Raw genomic sequence first — 14,210 nt, forward strand, 5'->3', positions numbered from 1 at the left:
GAGTTATCTTTTATAATAAATATTTTACTGTTTGAGAGGCTAGTCTCCCTTCATTATTTTCTTTGGAATTTTCTTGGTTGTTGCTTAATTGTTATTTCCACATGAACTTTTAGAATCAACTTGTCTAGTTAAAGAAACAAAAACAGAAGACTCCAGTTTTCATTTGCATCATGCCAAATTTATATAACAACTTAGGGAGAATTGATCTTAAGGATGCTGTGTGTCCCATCCAAGATTCTCATATGTTTTTCGTTGGGTGTCTTCTTTTGTGTCTTTGCATAGAGCTTTAGTTTTCTTCCTTTACATATTAAGTTTATTCCTACTTCTTACCTTCTGTGGTACATTGTATGGTTCCATTATATTTCTTATTTGGTCATTGTATATATGAAGGCTGTTTCAGAATATTAGTTTTGTACCCGGAAACACTTTATTGTATTATATTTGTAACAGATTTTCAGTTTTGGGGCTTCCCTGGGAAAAACAGTCTCTTTTTTGACTTTTTATACCTTTTACTTGTTTCATCTAATGTTATATAACAATATTATTTTCCCCCTCTTTTTTTTAAGTTAGCTGGATGGTTTATCTGCTCTTGGATTTATTTATTAGTTGATCTATTTTTCTGATTTATTTTTGTTTCATTTTATTGAGGTCATAATAGTTTGTAACATTGTGAGGTTTCAGTTGTACATTATTGTCAGTCACGATATAAATGTGCCCCTTTACCCCTTATGTCCACCCCCCAACCCACTTCCCCTCTGGTAACCACTAATCTGTTCTCTTTGTCCATGTGTTAGTTTATCTTCCACATGTGAGTGAAATCATACAGTGTTTGTCTTTCTCTGACTTGTTTTGCTTAACATAATACCCTCAAGGGCCATCCATGTTGTTGTGAATGGAACGATTTTGTCTTTTTTTATATTTTTCTAATTTTCAATTTATTATTTTCTGTTTATATCTTTTTTTTTTTTAAAGATTGGCACCTGAGCTAACAACTGTTGCCAATCTTTTTTTTTTTTCCTGCTCTTATCTCCCCAAATCCCCCCGGTACACAGTTGTATATCTTAGTTGCAGGTCCTTCTAGCTGTGGCATGTGGGGCACCACATCAGTGTGGTCTGACGAGTGGTACCATGTCCGCGCCCAGGATCCGAACCGGCAAAACCCTGGGTTGCTGCAGCAGAGTGCGTGAACTTAACCACTTGGCCCGAACTTAACCACTTGGCCCCGTGGCTGGCCCCGTTTATATCTTTATTGTTTCCATTCTTGTGTTTTGAAGGTGGTTATTCTTATTCTAAGTCCTTGTGCTTGAATTTTCCTCTGAGTACTATGTGCTGTGAATTTTCCTGAGTACTGCTTTAGTAGTATATTATGGATTCTCAAATACAGTATTTTCATTTTCATTATCTTATGCAGTTTTATTTTTGGTTTCCTCTTTGATCCATGAGTTCTGTAAGAGACCATTTAGAAATTCAGGTAGTAATTCTTCATTTTCTGATGTAATTAATTTCTAATTTTTTTTTGCCTTTTGACCATTGACTGTGCTACTTCTGATTTTGGAAATTTATTGGGATTTTCTTTGTGGCCTAATACTCACTTAAATTTTTGCTGTGGGTCTTTTAAAAGGTATATTCTGCTTTCAAGGTGCTTTTGACATAATAATATAAATTAGATATATCTTCCTAATTATGTATGTCTGCCTACTTCTGTTTCCTATAGTTTTTGCTGTGTGAGTGGTGATGCTATGTTATTTGGGGCTCTTCATTGTGGATTGCACTCTTTATCGCAGTGAAGTAAAACACCTACTCCACTTCCATGAAGTCTGTAACCTAGAACCAGGTGTGTGTTTCTAGGTATTCTTAGTGGTTTAGAAACACCGATTTATTCTTTTTGCTTTCTTTGAGGTTGCAGTCTTTCATTAGTTACATATTGTGTTCGTTTTAGTTCTGCTGTAGGTATCTGGGTTTTTTTTTTCCCTCTTGCTCACTGGACTTTTTTCCCCTAGTTACAAAGTATGTGTATGTGTGTCTATCGATAGATAAATATGTTCTCGATATAGAAAGCCTGGAAAGCAAATAGCATAAAAGAAGAAACCAAAAGCCCTACCTGTAAACCTGTCACCCAAATATAACCACTATTATAAGACTATGTCTTACCCTTGTTTCCATATCCATATTGACATACTCCCCTGTTTTCCAAAATGGCAGAGCCAGTTAGATCTAGTTTCTGCAGGTTAGTGACTCAAATTTAGATTTTCCTTTTTAGTTCCTCATGAAACAGTGGTCCTCAGGAAAAATCTGACTGAACAAGCAGTATTCCAGCAGAATTGAAAGAAGAAATTAATGGATGAAGAAAAGCTCACTGCGGCTATTGAAATGATCTTCAGTATGAATCAGCGCACTGCTGACCTCTGTTCTTGGCCTTCCATCTTTGCTCAAATATGCTGATATGCAGGAACCAATAATAAGGAGGCTTAGTTTTGCAAATACAGAGCTTGTGGATGGTGCTAGATCCTGAAAATAATGTCTCTGGCTGTGTCTCAGACTTGAAGAGACTGAAAGTAAGGTCTCATAAGCTCAATTCAATGTTCACAGCCATGTTCTTCACTCACAAAAAATAAGATTGCATTATTGTCATGTTCAAATAAAAATCTACATGTTGTGTATAGGTATCCTATTGTGTATAGGTAGTTAGATTATTAGACAATGGTTTACTCTTGCAGGTTATATTCGTTTCACCAACCTTGCTTGAGCTCTCGCTGCATCTCAGGCAATATGCAAAAGTATGTTTTTTTATGATCACACCCATTTGAGGTTATTATTTTATATGTAAATAATGTATGTATGTGTGTATGTAAATAAATGATCTATGTAAAGGAAAATGGTTTGCAGACTTCTGGGTTTCATGGATCACTAAAATTTTAAAAAGCGGAGAGTATTAACGTATGGTTGCTAGCTTTTTATTTTGCCAGTAAAGACATCTTTAAAAAGTTACTGAGTATAGTAAATGATGATATCACTTATCCTGAATACTGAATATTTAATTTGGAAACTTGAATATTTTTCCTTCATTTTATTCTACCATTCTAGATTTATGGTATGTTGAGTGTTGGCTGATTATTCAGTCTACCACTCTTATTTTACTGATGAAGGCACTGGGGCTCCAGAATGTTTCTGAGACCTGAGAGAGAAGAAAGCTTTTTCTCATGAATGTAGTACATCCTCATATTGACATATTAATAGCAGTTAAATGTGTGATTTTTGTGATATATATGTCGGTATGAGTGCTAGTTTTATGGGTGTTAACTTTGTTTTCAGACTTGAAATTTGATGATTCCCAAAGTCATATTTTTCTCTAAGTTGGAGAGTTTCCTGGATTAATTTGTATCTTGGGAAATTCCTGATTGCAGTTCTTGTTGTAGTTTGTGTGTGACTTTGAGAGCTTACTGAGATATGAAATTGCTGTTGTGTTTTGGGAAGTTGTTTGCAGAGTAATTTAATGTAATAGTAATTTAATGATACGAGAAAAGGAAGAAAGAAAACGAGAACATTAATATAATTGCCCTCGGGCTTTCTCTTCCCCTGGGAAAGGGCCTGGGCCTTGCCAGGATGTTTGTTTGCCTTCTGGTCAGCTGCCCCTCCTCCCTCCTACCCTCCTCACCTTTCCCTTTTTCCATTCCTTACCCCATCTCTTCTATCGCCTGCGCTCTAGCTCCTCCTCCCCTCCCTGCACTTCTCTTCTTATTACCTATTTCCCCATCTCTTGTAGTTCTTAGATGTTTTTGATCATTGGTTCAAGTTTTAAGTTATCAGGTTTTCTTCCTGTAGCATTTGAACTGAAGTGGCACTGAACTGGCAAAACAGAACATTGCTGTTAAATTCATAGTTGCTTTGGGGAGTTCAACATTTTATTAGTGTAAAAATTTATGAATTAAGAATGTGTGTTGTTATTTCTGCTTGATACTTTTACTTTAATAGAAGCATTTATATTTATTTTAGTGGAAATTTATGATTGCTTATTAAGTTTTTTTCCCCCCTGTGAGCATTTATAGTTTTACATTGGGGCAACTGTATTTTTTTGTGCACTTTTTTTTTACATAGAATAATTCAGTCCAACTGTGAAGACATTTTATTTATTTTATGTTTTTTGGGGGAAGATTAGCACTGAGCTAACATCTGCCAACCCTCTTTTTGCTGAGGAAGACTGGCCCTGAGCTCACATCCATGCCCACCTTCCTCTACTTTATACGTGGGATGCCTACCACAGCATGGCTTGCCAAGCAGTGCCATGTCCTCATCCGGGATCCGAACCGGCGAACCCTGGGCCATTGAAGCGAAACGTGCGTGCTTAACCACTGTGCCACTGGGCCAGCCCCTCGTGAAGACATTTTAATGCTTGTACTTGTTTCCCATTAATTATATGCTCTTTTGCCATCACAACTTATCTTTTGAATTTTTCATAATTTATTTAATCATTTTTCCACAATTGAACATTTAGATTATAGGAAGGTATTATAAAATAAATGGTTATAATTAAATAAAATATAGGAAGTTTATGAGGAAGCTTATATATATCGCTTGCTTTTGCGCAGATGTTCCAGGAAGAAAAGTTGACCCTAGGTAGGTGTTAAAATGCCTTTGATCCTTGAGGGACAGTGAAGTTTTACTGCATAGCAGACATTTGAAAAATCTTTCCTGTAAGTGACCAAATATGGATTTCTTATATTCTTAAGGTTTGTGGAAAATATAGTAGGAGTTGCATTCAGTGAACCATTTTAATATTTAAAGAAAAGCCTTAGATAATCTACATTTTATCAGCTTTATTGAGGCATAATTTTAAAGAATCTACATCCTTTTATTTAGTAATAAGGGGTACTGTATTACTGTATTTTAGTTTTCTCTTACTATTCTTTGTTTAATAGAAATTTTGCTTTGTTGCAGATAATATGCGTACTTTCACATGGGTAGGGAGGGGAGTTTCTGATTTGCATTTCTCTGACTAATGATTTTGTAATGGTGTTGAACATCTTTTGTGCTTCTTGGTTATTTGTATATCTTCTTTGGAGAATTGATTATTCACGTCCTTTTGCCCTTTTTCTAATTGGGTTATTTGTCTTTTTATTATTGAGTTGTAGAGTTATTTATGTGTTCTAGATACAAGTCCCTTATCAGACATATGATTTGCAAATATTTTCTCCCCTTCTGTGGGTTGTCTTTTGGTTGAGCCTTTTTAAAAAAGCCATTAAGAATCCATTTAAATTTGGTGGAACTTCTTTAAAACATTCCTGATGTTAGCTTGTTCTGGGGATTGTTTGCAAAATTATTTATTAAATCAGAGGCTCAAGCAGCCTCTCCCAAGCCATTTACCTCTCAAAACAGCTGCTTCTTCAAATAGGTGATACCCCACAATATCACTAAATATTAGGGACATGGAGATGACAATACTCATTTCCTGTACTTGTCTGTGAGCATATTCACCACTCTCATTGCTGGATGCCTAGATATGCTTCTTTCCCAACAGAGATTTAGAAAAACACATTTCTGGTATGTGCCTATGTAGGAAGGTTGAGGCTGCCAAGAATCTTGCTTCTGGCTTTGAAAATCTCACTGTTTGTTGTGGTTTATGTACATTATGATGAGCCTGAAGCCTGTAAGAGCCTGTGGAGTGTCTTCTGCACATATAAAAAGGTTAAATAATTTTCAGTATGGTTTGTTGGTTCTTTGAAAATTGATAATCCATATACTTTATAATTTTAACTCCCCACTAACTAGAATGTTACCTTTGCCTTTCCATGTAAATTTTTTTTTTTAAGATTTTATTTTTTCTTCTTCTCCCTAAAGCCCCCTGGTACATAGTTGTATATATTTTTAGTTGTGGATCCTTCTAGTTGTGGCATGTGGGACGCCACCTCAGCATGGCTTGATGAGCAGTGCAATGTCTGCGCCCAGGATCCGAACCTGCAAAACCATGGGCTGCCGAAGCAGAGTGCGAACTTAACCACTTGGCCACGGGGCTGGCCCCTCCGTGTAAATTTTAAAATAAGCTTGTCAGTTTCTTTAGAAAAATTGTGTGCAGATTTAAATTGTTTTGAGTAATCTTCACAGGAAGGTGCAATACACTCACCTTTTACTTCTAACTTTCACTGGAAAATAGATCATTTTCAGTATGATGCCTTGCATTGTATTGTAATGCAGGCTAATAGACACCATACCATAAATTCATATAGTTAACCTTAATTTTTTTCCTGTTTATGTCTTAGATAAGTTAAAAGTATAAAGACCATATCAAAGGAGATAAACTTTTAGATTGAAGAGCTCAAGATTATTTGTGCAAGAAAGGACTTTGTACCTACTTTTATAGGGGCTGAAAGTGCAAAGATAATATTAAGCTAGATGTGTGGTTTTATGGGATTTCCCCCCCTTCATTGTTTGGAATTCTATACGAAGTTGAAACAGTGCAAGGGCTAGCCCTGTGGCAGAGTGGTTAATTTCGACATGCTCTGCTTTGGTAGCCCAGGTTTGTTGGTTCAGATTCCAGGTGTGGGCCTATACCACTTGTCAGCCATGCTGTGGTGGCAACTCACATCTAGATTGGAGGAAGACTGGCACAGATGTTAGCTTGGGGCTAATCTTCCTCAAGCAAAAAGCAGAGGGGGATTGGCAATGGATGTTAGCTCAGGGCTAATCTTCCTCAGCAAAAAAAAAAAAAAAAATAAATAAAAATAAAAAAGATAAAATAATACAAAAGGTTGTATGTCGTTCATTCCCTACTTCAGAAATTTCAGTCTTAAGAGTTACAGCATGATGTGAGGATGAAATATTCTGGTTAACAGTTATAGTTAATTGTCAATAAAAGATCTATATTTGCTTAATGAATAAAATGGAATATTTTTCTTAGTCTATTATTGACATATTTTTAGTTTATATCAGGTTGATATATGCTTAGTAATTTTTTCCTCTTGATAGTTTGCATGTAAATTGGTCAATGGCTAGTATGCTATTTTTCTAATATTTTCTTTTCAGAATGTGCAGATTTCAGAAATGTTTAATTTTTCTCTGGAAGACTAAATTCTCCCCATTTCTGCTTCTTTCTTGAGACTTTGGGACTGAGAAGTTTGAGGACTATGTCAGTCCTGGAACCTTATAGTCTCTGGTTTCTTATTTTTAGTCTCAGTTTTCTTATGATGATTTGTTTATATCCTCTCAAGGCATCATGTGCCTAAGAAATATTTTTTTGTTTTTCAGGTTCTAAATGGCTTCTAAGAAGTTGGGTGCAGATTTTCATGGTAAGTGGACTGTTACATATCATAGTTTAGGTTATGATTTGATCAGAGAATTTGAAATCACTTAGCATTGTTTAAGTGCCCCTTTCTATTTATTTAAATGAGCAGCTAGAGAGAAAATAAAGTTGTACAATGTAGCATATACACTCCATAGGACTTCACATAACTTTAATATTGAAGAATTTCTTCAAATGGATAGTCAGACTTCAGAGTCTCTCTGTGGTTATTGAACTTGAAACTACCAGAGATGGATAGGGAGCCTGCTTATTTTTGTTGCTTTTCAGCAGTATTTTGAAGTAGTTACCATTTCTTCTCATATTCCCTGGGCATAGCTCTTCTCCATCTCAGGTGTGAAAAATTATGAACGTTTAGTTAACACTTTATAATGTTTTGGTTTAGTTCCCCCTTCCATAAAAATAAGCCATGATCAGCAGATCAACATGTTACAGAAGTATCAGTAGTAGTAATTACAATTTTGCATTTGAAAATAATAGTTTATCATCATTTTCTAAGACATGACCTTTCAAAATGGAATGCATATATAAACTTTATTATCTCCATTTGGGAGGAATGGAGGTGCCTAAGAAGTTAAAATTAGACCCTCTTTTTATTTTATTTTTCTATGTTTTTAAAGATTTTATTTTTCCTTTTTTCCCCCAAAGCCCCCCGGTACACAGTTGTGCATTTTCAGTTGTGGGTCCTTCCAGTTGTGGCATGTGGGATGCCGCCTCAGTGTGGCCTGACGAGCGGTGCCGTGTCTCTGCCCAGAATCCGAACTGTTGAAACCCTGGGCCGCCGAAGCAGAGCTGCCGAACTTAACCACTCGGCCATGGGGCCGGCCCCTAGACCCTCTTTTTCTACAGTAGAGAAGATAAGAGTTAAATACCAGAAATATCCCAAGAACACAATCATTTGAAAATGGGTTTTAAAACTGATCTTCCGTTTTAAAGGCGATGTCATTGTGAGAATTCTTTGCTGGAGTGCATGGCAGCATGTTGGTCTGCTCCTTCTCCTCTACAGATAGTGGCTTGATAGGATCGCTCAGCTTAGTCAGGGTGGTGCAGCAATCACTACGGTTTTAACTTGCTTATTTATTTTATATAACAGCTTTAATATTTTGAATCGCATTGCACATATACTTAGATACATCACTTGGATATGTTTTGTGAAATCTTTTTGGAGTTACATCTTTCAAACTCTGGAATTTGCATTCTGTACAACAGGTCAGGCATCAGATCTTCCAGTAAGTTATCTCCTCTTGTTTGAGGATTATTACAGGGCTCTTTCAGAGTATCCAAATGATAGTAGAGAGGCAGATCTGAAGTTGCCTCTGGATCACTTTTTCTTTCTTTTTTTTTTTTGTGAGGAAGACTAGCCCTGAGCTAACTGCTGCCCATCCTCCTCTTTTTGCTGAGGAAGACTGGCCCTGAGCTAACATGCATGCCCATCTTCCTCTACTTTATATGTGGGACACCTGCCACAGCATGACGTCCTAAGCGGTGCCATGTCTGCACCTGGGATCCGAACCAGTGAACCCCAGGCCGCCGAAGCAGAATGTGTGCACTTAACCGGTGTGCCACCAGGCCAGCCCCCTGGATCACTTTTTCAAGGGAAAAGAAGATGGAGCCAAGGCCAAAGGAAAGGCCTGGGGAGAGAAAATAGCAAAAATGAAAAATTTAGACTTATAATCTTATTTCAGTAGATAAGCTTTCTGTCTTGAATCTTTGGGAGCTGCTTTTTGATTGGAGTGAAAATAAGTTGGACCCCAGGTTATGCATTCCTGCTAAACAATCAAGAGAGAAGATTGTAATTCTGAAATTATCTGATCAATAAAGACTTAGTTTTTAGAGCTTCTTCCATCTCCTTACATTCCTAATCAAAATTTTATTTTGTTTGTTTATTAATTTATTTATTTTTGGTGAGGAAGATTGGCCCTGAGCTAAACTATGTGGCAACGTTCCTCTATTTTGCATGCAGGATGCCACCATAGCATGGCTTGATGAGCGGTGTGTAGGTCTGTGCTCGGGATCCGAACATGTGAACCCTGGGCCGCCCAAGTAGAGTCCACACACCCAACCACTATGCTGCTGGGCTGGCCCCAAAAAGTTTATTGTTTAAATGAAATGTTCTACCTGAGTAAAATTTGAGAAAAAGATTTTCTCTTTCTCTCTTTGGCTTCTTCTGCTTTAATTTGCTGAGCTTCTACTTGAATTTCAGTGGTTTAGTTGGGTTTTTAGAGTAAATAATCTTATTTTTAGATATCATGTAGTTTAAGAAATAGAAGTTAAAGGGAATAGGTGGAGAGTATTTAACAGACAGTTTTGTAGATATGTGAGTGCAGGAAAATCAAGTTCAGCCTGGCCTTACCAAGCCAGGAAACTAAGCCTCCCCTCCCTCCATCTCTCAGGAAGCTGCATAGCTTTTCCTTACTGCTTTTCTCTATGGATGTGCTCCATTTTTATTCTTCTGTTTATAGACTTGCTTTCTTGGCCTACTTGTGTAGATTGCACAGGGCCAAAAATGGCCACCCCAGTTATGGTACTGCTTGATGTTTGATCTTTTAGCTTGAGTGACTAGCATCATATAGCTAGAATCTTTGTATCTTTTGGTCAAAGGAGTGTCCGTCTGGCACAGCCTAGCTTATGAGCCTGTGGATTGGTTCCCCCTAAGTTAGGTATTATCTGACTGGTCCATTGGGGGTTAGTGGATGTGTGTGTGTGTAATTCTTCTAGGGCGTTTGGGGTGTGGACGGGGAGGTAACAACTGCTCCCATGACTGGATATGAAAATGCTTCTTTTTGTATTTAAATATTTGGGCTAATCCGATCTTGTGCTTTGCTGTCTTATTACTAGTACTTGATTTACCTTCAAGTTCATTCTTTTCAACTGAGGTTGAATTTGTTCCACTGTATGAATAATCACATATCCCTAAATTACAGAATAAGAGATATAAACAGTTATTTCTCAAACACTTCAAAAAATATTGTCCTTATATTAAGTGAATTGCAAACCCTTGGCTCAGTTTAAATCAGGCCTTTCTTGGAACCTGGTTTTTTAAAATGTCATTCCTCTTTAACTCATTTTCCACTTGTGTCATCTAAGAAAAAAGTTATTTTCCAGAAGTGACTTTTAAAGGATTTTTAAAAATGTTTCAACACAGATAAATTACTCTTTTAATATCTGGAAAAATGCCTTGAGATTCTTTTTTTTTTTAAGATTTTATTTTTTTTCCTTTTTGTCCCCAAAGCCCCCCGTTACGTAGTTTTATATTCTTAGTTGTGGGTCCTTCTAGTTGTGGCATGTGGGACGCTGCCTCAGCGTGCTTCGATGAGCAGTGCCACGTCTGCACCCAGGATTTGAACCGACGAAACACTGGGCACCTGCAGCGGAGCGCGCAAACTTAACCACTCGGCCATGGGGCCAGCCCCTGCCTTGAGATTCTAATTTAGGAAAAAATAAGTCTCTGTAATCAGACTTAATAAAACTAAACTCCCCCCTTTGAAAGGCCCAGCTATCCTGTTTATGACCATTTAGCTGACTTCTAGAGAAGTTCATTTTGCTTTCGATCAGTTAGTGCTCTTCTGTGTAATGTAGAGAAGTCGGCTGTCATTTAATCATTGTTTTCCGATAGGCACTGTGCTGCCCCCCCTCCTTTTTTCAAGATTTTCTCTTTCTCTTGTTTTCAGCATTTGACTATGATGTGTCTTGGTGTGATTTTCTATGTATTTATCCTGCTTGGAGTTAGCTAACTTCTTGGATCTGTGGGTTGATGTATCAGTTTTGGAAGATTCGCAGCCATTCTCTCTCCTCACATCCCTTCTGCCCCATTCTCTTGCTCCAGTCCTTTTGAGACTCTGATCACATGTGCACTAGGCTGTTTGATATTGTCAGAGATCTTTTAAGGTTCTGTTTGATTTTTTTCCCACGTTTTTTTCTCTTCGTGTTTCAGTTCCATTAATTTCTTTTGACCTAACTTCAAGTTCTCTGATTCTTCCTTCTGCTGAGTATTGTCTTCTGATTAGCATAGCCTGGCTTATGAACTATCGATAATTTTCTTCTCTGATACTGCATTTTTCATTTCTAGCATTTTCATTTGTCTCTTTCTGTTTCCAACTCTCTATTGAAATTCCCCATCTGCTCAAACTTGTTCACCTTTTTCATTAGATCCTTTAACATATTTATTATAGATATTTTAAAACTCTCTGATAATTCCAGTATCTTGGCCATCCCTGGGTTTGGGTCTGATGATTGGTTCCTCTCTTGATGGAGCACAGTTTTCTGTGTCTTATTTTTGATTGAATGCCACACATTGTATATGAAAAAGCTGATTTTGTAGGTTGTCTGGCTTGTTTTTGTTGTTAGAGTGTGAGTAACATTTTCTTGTGACTTCACATCCTGTAGCAGATATCTATATAATTTTTTGTGTGTGTATGAATGTTTATATATGTGTGTGTGTATGTATGTGTCTGTCTAATTTTGCAAGTGGTACCTGACTTATGGCTTTAAGGTAGTGATACCCAATCATGAAATTGCTATTTTTCACTTAATTTTAAGTTTGATCTGTCCAGTCTTCTTTTTTCAAAAACCTCAATTTGAATCCTCAGTTTGAATTCACAGTGAAACCTGAGTTAAGCACAATGCAGTTGCTACCCTCTATTAGAAATTTCTCCCCCAACATGGAATTGTACCTTTTTTCAGAAAAATAGGCAGGTCACAAGATCATAAGCATATCAGCAATTTAGAAAGAAAGAAAGAAAACAGAGTGAAGCCTTCCCAGAATTTATCCTGAGTCATTACACTTTCAGCCCAGTCTCTTCCACCATGGCGTAATGCTAAGCGATGTGCAGGTCCTGACTTCAAGGAACTGCCACAGCCACAGCCAGCAGAGGCACACTTACTTTCTTTTTCTTCAGTTTAATTCTGAGTTGAACTTAGGAAAATAGGCTCAGACATTTTAGCAAGATTTTCAATAATAAAGACTGAAAATAAAAGGTATTTGGGGTGAGCCAGAAAATTGTTAGCCACAGTGCTTAACTCTCTGGGCATATGGTTAATTGAGTTTTTATTGACTCTGTTTTAAAAATAAAATATATTGAGAAACAAGAGAAATTGACGTCTTTAAATAGATATTCTGATATACTGGATAGTATTTTAAATTCCTAAGGCATAGTTGGTTATGTTTGCAGAAAATATTCTTTGTGGTCCTCACAGCATCATCAGTAATTGTACTTATGGTGGTCTCTGTCCATTATTCACAAGGTTGCTTTTTTTGTTGCCAAAAAACCAATTGTGTGATTATTGGCACTTAATTAACACTGCCGAATTGATGACAGAATCTCCTCAAAAGATAATCACACAAGTGTTTTCTCCTTCCCTGTTGAGAGAGTTTCAGGGACTGAGGTGGGGTGGGTTGGGGGCTGTGCTACATACATCACCTTGGCATTGGCTCTGTTAGTGAGATGAGACTGCTTGCTAAAGCAGGTGCCTGGAAGGGTGCTAATGAGGGAAACAGCAGTTGTTTAAGGCGTTCTGCTTGATCTTGTCTGTCCCCAAGCCAGGGCCCAGTTCCATTTATAGAATATGTGTCGTCAGTGTGTACAACACTGTCATAGTTTCCTAACTGAACGGTAGGCAGGGAAACTGAATGCCCTTCTTGAGAGATACTCTCATTTGGCTCAGATACCTTAAGTATAGTACTGTTTTGCAGATAGCTTTTCTCCTTCAACTCCCCATTGCCAGTCTGTAAGAGAACTGTTTATATAAGAAAATGTTGTTAGTATTGATGTAAGTTTTTTTATATTTGTATATCATATGTGCTTGTAAGTGTTACTATGGATAGGATTTTTTTCTAATATGCGTGTGTGTCATGTAATTAACCTAGTTTGAATGTATACATAAACATAAACATAAACTTTTCTTTTCCCCAAGGAACATTAGCCCTGAGCTAACATCTGCCAATCCTCCTCTTTTTTCTGAGGAAGACTGGCCCTGAGCTAACATCTGTGCCCATCCTCCTCCACTTTATATGTGGGATGCCTACCACAGCATGGCTTGCCACGTGGTGCCATGTCTGCACCTGGGATTGGAACAGGCGAACCCCAGGCTGCCGAAGCGGAATGTGCACACTTAACCGCTGTGCAACCGGGCTGACCCCATAAACTTTTCTTAAACAAAAGACTTAATTTTGTGATTGTTAACTTGACTATAAATCTTTCCAATGCTTCTTAGAAAATGCTAATTTCAGCTTTTTTTCCAGTAATCAGGGCACTAGCCAAAGTTAGAATCGAACTTTCAGTAATATTTGAGAACCTGTTTTCTTGGAAGACATAAAAATTCTTTAAAATTAGCTTTGCTTTAGGGCCAGCCCCAGTGGCCTAGTGGTTAAGTGGACCTACTCCTCTGTGAGGGGCCATGCTGTGGTGGCGGCTCACATACAAAAAAAGAGGAAGATTGGCAGCAGATGTTAGCTCAAGGTGAGTCTTCCTCAACAAAAAACAAAAGTGAAAACAAATTAGCTTTGCTTTTAGTCTCTATAATTTAAAGCATTTTATAAGTGGCAGGAGGTTTTAGTGTTGTAACCAACACTTAGTTTTGTTGGCAAGCTGTGATGGTACCTGGTACCTTTTTTTTTTCGGCACCTGGTGACTTTTTTGTAACTTTGTCCAGAATCTTAGAAATGTGCTTTCGTCTTGCATGAGTACTCTGTTAAAATGTTTTCATGACTAGCCTTTTCATTTTAGGTAAATAATTTTGAGTGTTAATAAATATTAATTGAATGTGAGTTAGTGTGGGGGCGAGAGTTAAATATGAAAGAAGTACAAGACTGTGTCTTCTTTACTTGTTCTTTACTTATTGAGCAAATCTCATCTGTCAGACGTTATGCTGAGCTTGGGGGTTGTAGAAGTGAAACATCCCTTGTTAAGGGACACTCAGA

General features: G+C 37.4%; 1 protein-coding gene across 4 annotated transcripts in view; it reads left to right on the top strand.

Annotated features, from left to right (window-relative positions):
- UBAP1 (ubiquitin associated protein 1) overlaps positions 1-14,210 on the top strand; it is a 57,222-nt gene that overhangs the window by 25,891 nt on the left and 17,121 nt on the right. For all 4 annotated transcript variants that reach the window (XM_014857399.3, XM_014857401.3, XM_070495795.1 and 1 more), the window contains one exon: positions 7,240-7,280. In XM_014857399.3, coding sequence (XP_014712885.1) covers positions 7,247-7,280 — 34 coding nt within the window. In that variant the 5' untranslated portion in view covers positions 7,240-7,246. The remainder of the gene's footprint in view (positions 1-7,239; positions 7,281-14,210) is intronic.

The sequence above is a fragment of the Equus asinus genome, chromosome 23, assembly GCF_041296235.1.
Source record: "Equus asinus isolate D_3611 breed Donkey chromosome 23, EquAss-T2T_v2, whole genome shotgun sequence".
Taxonomy (NCBI): Eukaryota; Metazoa; Chordata; class Mammalia; order Perissodactyla; family Equidae; genus Equus; species Equus asinus.